Source organism: Corticium candelabrum, chromosome 5, assembly GCF_963422355.1.
Source record: "Corticium candelabrum chromosome 5, ooCorCand1.1, whole genome shotgun sequence".
In the NCBI taxonomy this organism is placed as follows: Eukaryota; Metazoa; Porifera; class Homoscleromorpha; order Homosclerophorida; family Plakinidae; genus Corticium; species Corticium candelabrum.
In genome coordinates this window covers 5,646,448-5,653,536 of record NC_085089.1, presented here as the reverse complement: position 1 = coordinate 5,653,536, position 7,089 = coordinate 5,646,448, and the positions used below count along the sequence as shown (strand labels likewise).

Below are 7,089 nucleotides of genomic sequence, written 5' to 3'. Positions count from 1 at the left end.
ACAGCTGCTACAGCTTTCGAAACGTATTTCGACAAACCTGTTGCAATTGATGGCACAACAACTTGTTCCAGAGAACTAAGATGGCCATGTGGGTAGATCATTTCCCACAAAATTGAAAATAGAAATTTTGCTTGTCAAATTCAAATTTTTGGCTGAAAAACATTGAAGATCATTGATAAAAGTGGAAGTGCTAGTCAAGAAAGTTGAAAAATTAAAACAATTGAAAATTGAAATGGAAGTCTCGGACCTTGGTTCTAGAACTGGATAGCAATATGTCCAGCTCTAGAACTGGATGACTGGAGGTACGTCCGTTGTCATGTCATGTCACTGATATACCATTCAAAATAATTGAGATTGTCAGTTGTCCTGTGACAGTAGTGGATGTCTATTGTAACACAATGCCCGATTGCTGGTCTATGATTCATGCATGGTGGCAACCGTGATCGCGAGGACACCGAGATCAAATGAGCAGCAAACTGTAGAGTGTTAGAAACATTCGAGTGTCATCAGATCACATAGCATTGATAAATCTTTTTACTAAACATCTTTTTACATACTACACAGATAAGTTACCAGGCTTTGGCAAGTACTTTTCCATCTTTGATCTCTATGACGTGTAGACGACGACACCAATTCAAGATATCTTCCTACTAACTGTTCAATGATCCAAACTCTTTCTCCAAATCTGACCATATCTGGTTGTTACCCTTGAACGATCCGAATTCTCTCTCCAAATCCGCAACGGACCGCATCTGGTTTCTCTGCCAAACATGTAGCGGCTGCAGTGGCTCTTTCGGGTCGTTGCTCTCAAACGGTTCGTCGAGAAGGCTAGTCTGATGAACTATTCGAGAGTTGGTTGGAGAAGATGCCGACGAACTTGACTGTGAACATTGCTGTCCCATTGGAGATGGTCCATCGCTCCCCACACCGACGGTCTGAGGTGGCGAGAGAACTGGCGAACTAGCAGAACTGGCAGTATTATTATTATACAAAATTGGGTCACTACCATGATGATCTAGAAACGCATCAGCGACGCGACTAAGCGGTGTGGGGCTTGGACAGGGAGACAGTGCCAGTCTACCGCGGCCGATTGACTTTGGACGAGGGCGAGGTCTTGCTATACATGACAAGTCTAGATGACGACGAGCATCCATGTGCACGGGACTCGGACATGGCGACGGAATCTGCGGAATGTTCAACTGCTTCGTGGACACGACGGGAGAGAAACTCGACAGGCTGTTCTCTCGTGGTAGCGGAGAGAGAGGAGGTGTCGCAACAGCCGAAGTCACTCCTGACGTGATGCCGTTCATTACACCGACTTGTGCTCGGCCGATTACAGCAGAAGGAGCAACGACAGCCGGAGATGGCAGAATTCCCGGTGGCAGCGCAGACGCAGATTTCCTATGATTTCTCAGACCCGTGTGCAAATCGATGTGAAGAGGACTCGGAATTGCCACGACCGCATCGCTAGGTCTCCGAAATGAATTCCGGCACACAGTCTCTGGGATACACTCGGACGGCGACTTGACATTCTGTTGAGGGGAACCGGCTTTAGGAGACCGGATAAGAGGGAGTCCATCGTTTGCCACATGATCGCCAGTCAACTGATGTACGGCGCCACTGGACCTGCCTCTTCTGTGAGTCATCCAGTGAGGACGCGAACCGTCTTTCACCAATGGCTCGTTTGTCGACGACCGGGCGGCGTCATCGAGTTCTGAAACAAAACAATGCAACCAGTGAGCCACACACGCACACACCTTTTACCTGGTGTGTGTGTGTGTGTGTGTGTGTGTGTGTGTGTGTGTGTGTGTGTGTGTGTGTGTGTGTGTCACTGTGCTAACCGGGTTCCGAAAAGCCTTTCTCCTCACACCTCTGCAGCCGTGTGGGCATCCTTCGGAACGCCGAATGTCTCGGCGACGACTCCACAGACTTGCTACTGTCCGACGAAACAACCTCAGACTGAGTACGGATTCGCACGGACGTCTGCTCACCAGACGGCGACGACAGAATGTCCGTACTACTCCGTCTCCTGATTTCTCTAAGTGGCGAAGGACGTCGATCTGTCGTTGGACTCGAGTTTGGCGGCTTCACTGTCATAAAATCGTCTCTAAGTTAACCGATGGACAAACTACTTCACACACAATACTTACACGCACTGGTTGATATCCGAATCTCGCGAGTTTCTGAATCCTTTCGCGGCAGTGGAGGTGTTGGCGGATGAGACGTCGGATGCGACGACTTTCTCTCACTTTGCGCCGACTTTCTCTCACTTTGCGCCAACTTTCTCTCACTTTTCAGATCTTCGGGAGACGGTGCGATGTGCATCTGGTGCACAAAATCTGCAGACAGTCACACACACACACACACACACACACACACACACACACACACACACACACACACACACACACACAATGAGTAAGAATGAATGCCAATCGCTCGTCCAATGTACGAAATACCGATTGGTTCACTGATGTCTTTGGCCGTGACTCTCTTTCTGCCTTTCACTTTCTTTTTCCTCGGCGCCGGTTGGTAAGGCTACGAAGGAAAGAAACGGTCAAGTGGTGGTTAACGTGTGCGACCAAGCATATTCACCGGATTTAACAACAGCATTTCGCGCTTGATGAGATCGTATTCGCGCATCGCCAATTCCCGTTCTCTCAGTATGAGTTCCTGCTTGATTTCGTCCTGCTCTTGTTGCAGCCTCTCGACCGTCGCTTCACGATTGACAAGCTCCTGTATAGAAAGTGACATCAGTATCAGTGTTACCCGTACTGTTTGGCTCTACTAACGCTCTCTTTCTCTCTCAGCTGCTGAAATATGTCTTCGATTTCGAAGCGCCAATCACGCTGTAGAGATTGAAAGGACTCGTGCTCGGTGGAGACAAACGGTGATGTGGCGATGTCTTCTAGCATCTCGACGATTTCTCTAAATCCTGGCCGGGATTGAGCCACAGGATTCCAACATGCTAGAACATATGAGATGTTATGATAGAGTATGATAATCATACATGTGTGCGAAACTCTGTTGAAGTTGAATGAGCTGCAGTCTCACTAAATGTAAGTGCCACTTCACTGTTCGTCAAATTGCTACACCTGTTAGTTGTCCCTGGGCTACCATGTGCCCATGTGTTGGCTGCCCGGGAAAATGTTAGGTGCCTGTCATAAACATGCAGTAGCTGCTTAATAAAGAAGACCCGAAAATTTGGTATTAAGAATTTATGTTTAATTGTATTAATAATTATATTTAATTATGTTGCTGCCATTTTCTTCACAGCCACTCTACTCCATCGAGGAAGATGTCTTCTGCCATAGAATTCTTACCAGAAGCTGGTTGGAACATATATACTTGGTTTTCTTGACGTTTATTTGTAACCCAAAGGCAAGGGCAGACCATGTGTTGTATGTCATCTGCCAAGTGAGCAACAACAGTACGGTCGTCTCCAAAGAGTAGATCCCTGAAAGTCGCAACTGAAGTACAAATTGTCGTCCATTTTATACTGAACAGACACTCCTCTATTGTACCCACTCTACGAACTATTTCAGCCATCATGGCTGCAAGGACAAGAGCAAATAAAAGTAGGTGCTAACACAGGTTTGAAGTAAGCTCTGAGATTTCTCACCTTCACAAACAACTTCTGTCATTCCTTCATGTATTGTCTGATCAAGCTGACAAACTTGGGTGGGCAACCCATTTTTTTAATACTTTCCACAGAGCCTCACTATTGACTGAGTCAAATGCTTTGTTAGATCCATAAAAACCATGTAAAGTGATTTTAGTTGTTCTTTCCAATTTCTTCACAGTTTCCTCAGATAAAACACCATGTCATTGCTCCTTCCTCTGCGAAAACCACATTGAGACTCTAGAAGTATGTCTTCTGCAATTGATTCTAATTAGAATTATAATCTACTCAGCAAGGTTCTTGATAATACTTTACCAGCAATGGATAGCAGTGATATTTCTAGCCAGTTTCCAATTTTAATTTGTCACATTTTCTTTCGAAAATGGTAACTATATTAGTGTTTTTTAATACTTATGGTACCTCCTCAGTGTCCTAAATTTTACCGATAACCTCCATGAATTCTGATAAAAATGGTACACCACCATTCTGATAAATTCAGTAGCTAAGCCATCCAGGCCCACCTTTTAAAGATTTAATGGCACACCTAATTTCTATGTCAATTCATCCATGGCATGACACAAAGGTCGTTGTGGTGCATCCAGTGCTGCAGTTGTAACTGCTGTATCTGTCTTAGGTAAAGACTCAAAGTGACATTGCCACCTTGTCAGATACTAACTGACCATCCTCATTACCTATAGGCATGGAACAAGATTGAATTGGACCAATGACTGTCTTTAATTCACTCACTCGCTCACTCACTCACTCACACACTCACTCACTTTTCTTTCAACTCAGAAAAAGGTAATCACAAATGTCACTCACTCACTCACACACACACACACACACACACACACACACACACACACACACACACACACACACACACACACACACACACTGCCAAGACCTTTATTCACATGAGCTTCCCATATAAGGACAGATTCCTAGAATGAGGAAATTACATCTGTGATCATCACCTAGAATAGAACTTAAGACCTTAAAACATCCCAGATACATTCACTCTTGCAGGTCTGATGCTCTATCAAGTAGAACAAATGCATGAATGCACACACCATGCATGCCCGGTGCCGTGCACACACACATCCATATTCATATTCTAGGCATACTGCTACAAATTATATTTCCATATGTTTCAAACTAGACACAATAACTGCTGCCATTCCACATGATAGTAATTGCCTTTTTCAATCAGAAAGATGAAGTAAAGACTACACACAGATGTAAGACACGGCAAATTTCTAAATTTACAATAGAAATTAAAAACCTACTACATAAATTAATTTATTTGGTAATGTTAGAGGGAAAATCATAGTCAACCATCCAATAAAAACTCCCACACAACCACAGAATGCCATTTCCAGCAGATTTAATAAACCGTGTTTACTTAGAGGTGTGGCATGGCACTCCATGACACCAGAACTGAAAGTGAGGTATGCACCCTCTTGGCCATTCTACTAAAGCCCAGAGATATACACATAATAATCAAGCACCCCAAAATAGCAGTCAACAGTCTGTTTCCCAAATAAGGAGCTCAGACACTGTTCTCAAAAACTCATTCCAATTTACTTGGTAAGACCTGCGGAGGCTCTACAAGTTCACCACAGAGGAAAGCCCACATCCATAAATGCAAACAGCCTCATGACACAACAATAACTATCATCGACTATTGAATTAGAACAGCAGACTGGAGTATGGTTTGACTACATGGAGATATAACACATGGGGATGAGATGCTATCGCCCTTCCTCCCACAGTCTAATGTGGACAAAAGCAAGCACACAGCTGTCTAGCACAGTAACACAAAGCTTACATTCGAGAAGATTCGTGAACGGTGGTGGACATGTCTTGGGGATGGGAAGCGTGAGTTTGTTCACTGCAACACCATAGGCCACTGCCAAGTCTTCCACGCCTCTGTAGGGCACCTCGCAGGTGAGTAACTCCCAAAGAACAACACCATAACTGTAAAGATGCACAACACCGACTAAACAAATACGTTGTTGTTCATTTTCTCGCGTGTTTACCTCCACACATCGCTACCATGTGAAAAAACTGAGTCCTTAATGACTTCCGGTGCCATCCAGGCGTAGGTTCCAGCCACACTCATCCGGGTCGTTCGGTGTATCTGACGGGCCAGACCCAAATCGGTTATCTTCAGTGTGTTGTCACCGGGCGCGTCTTCATTGAGTTTCTCAAGAAGAAGAACTAAAACGACAAGGACGTCAGCACGCACGAAAACCATCCACTAGACACACATAAGGCAACTCGATGTCGTATAGGTTGTTGATTACACACTTGTAGAAATCAGAGCAAAAAGAGTGACACAAGTATGACTAACTATCACGCCCCTCTATTATACTCCTTACTCTAACCTCTAAACCGCTCCCTAATAGCACGCCTCACCGTTATTCGACTTGAGGTCTCGATGAATGATAGGCAGAGACGCCTTGTTGTGTAGATAATCCATGCCTCTCGCAATCTGCAACGCCCAGTCGACGAGCACACACGGCGGCAGCGACTCTATCCGCGAAATGGCCGAACTCATCGTCCCTCCTCGCGCAAACTCCATCACAAGACAATAGTTGGGCGGCTGCACGCACACGCCTCGCAGCGCGATGATATTCGGATGCGAGAGGATGCCAAATAGATTCGCTTCTTGCAGTATACCCTTGAGCGGACTCACTCCGTCCTCCACATCACCGGTACCACCATATCTCGCCGCCTTGACGGCCACGTCCTCACCCTTATACACAGCATGATGCACCTTACTAAATCCGCCAACGCCGATCACCTGCTTTAAATCCAAATCGTCGAAATCGATCTCCGCGATGTGACTCGGTAACGTCGTCGATTCGTTCGAATTCGAAACGGATTCGAGAGAGCCGGGAGTGACAAAACCAGACGGAAAGACGCCAATGTCTTGACTCTGGTCGCACGTCTTGCCTGTCCACCAGCCGACGTCGCCGCTCACGTTCTCCTCGGTCGAGATCACCTCGATGTGCTGCCCGACTTTGAGCGTCAACTCGTCGCCCTCGCACGCGACATACGGATAGACGACCGTGCAGATGACGGAACGTCGCTTGTTGAGGCTGCCGTCGTCGTCGCTGCCGTTGCCGTCGACGACGGCGGGCATGTCCGACATTGGTCACTGCGTCGTTGCTTGCGTTTCACGTCGGGCGATGGCGCTTCCGGCACTTCCGTTCCATGCGAATGTGTGGCGGAGTGAGGATGCGGAGACGGAGACGGCGCGAGTTCGAGTGTTTACGGCTGTCGGACGTCGCGGCCGAATGGCAAGCGTCCAACACGGTTAGTAAGTGATAGTGACGGTGGTTAGAGAACGGGCAAGAGTAGTGACACAAAGGTTTGGGCGTGGAGACGCAGACACTCCGACGCATGCGCTCACGCGCGTAGCCACAGTCAAGTACACACATCCGGGTATGTCCTACTTA

At 46.6% G+C, this 7,089-nt stretch overlaps 1 protein-coding gene across 1 annotated transcript; it reads right to left on the bottom strand.

Annotated features, from left to right (window-relative positions):
* Positions 1-465: 465 nt before the first annotated feature.
* Positions 466-7,017, bottom strand: LOC134179558 (mitogen-activated protein kinase kinase kinase 11-like). The gene is made up of 9 exons (XM_062646486.1): positions 6,044-7,017; positions 5,665-5,845; positions 5,454-5,602; positions 2,793-2,968; positions 2,596-2,736; positions 2,460-2,538; positions 2,151-2,339; positions 1,842-2,090; positions 466-1,714 (listed from the first exon to the last, which is right to left on the bottom strand). The coding sequence occupies exons 1-9, from the start codon at positions 6,780-6,782 to the stop codon at positions 651-653; spliced, it is 2,967 nt and encodes a 988-aa protein (XP_062502470.1). The 5' UTR covers positions 6,783-7,017; the 3' UTR covers positions 466-650.
* Between the last annotated feature and the right edge of the window lie 72 nt (positions 7,018-7,089).

What these genes read in the sequence shown, in the direction of transcription:
- LOC134179558 (XM_062646486.1), bottom strand. Translation starts at nt 6,782, where the DNA reads ATGTCGGACATGCCCGCCGTCGTCGACGGCAACGGCAGCGACGACGAC. An exon ending in CATGGTAGCGATGTGTGGAG is followed by an intron (nt 5,603 to 5,664) that starts GTAAACACGCGA and finishes GCATCTTTACAG; the next exon opens with TTATGGTGTTGTTCTTTGGG. An exon ending in AAATGCTGTTGTTAAATCCG is followed by an intron (nt 2,539 to 2,595) that starts GTGAATATGCTT and finishes TTTCCTTCGTAG; the next exon opens with CCTTACCAACCGGCGCCGAG.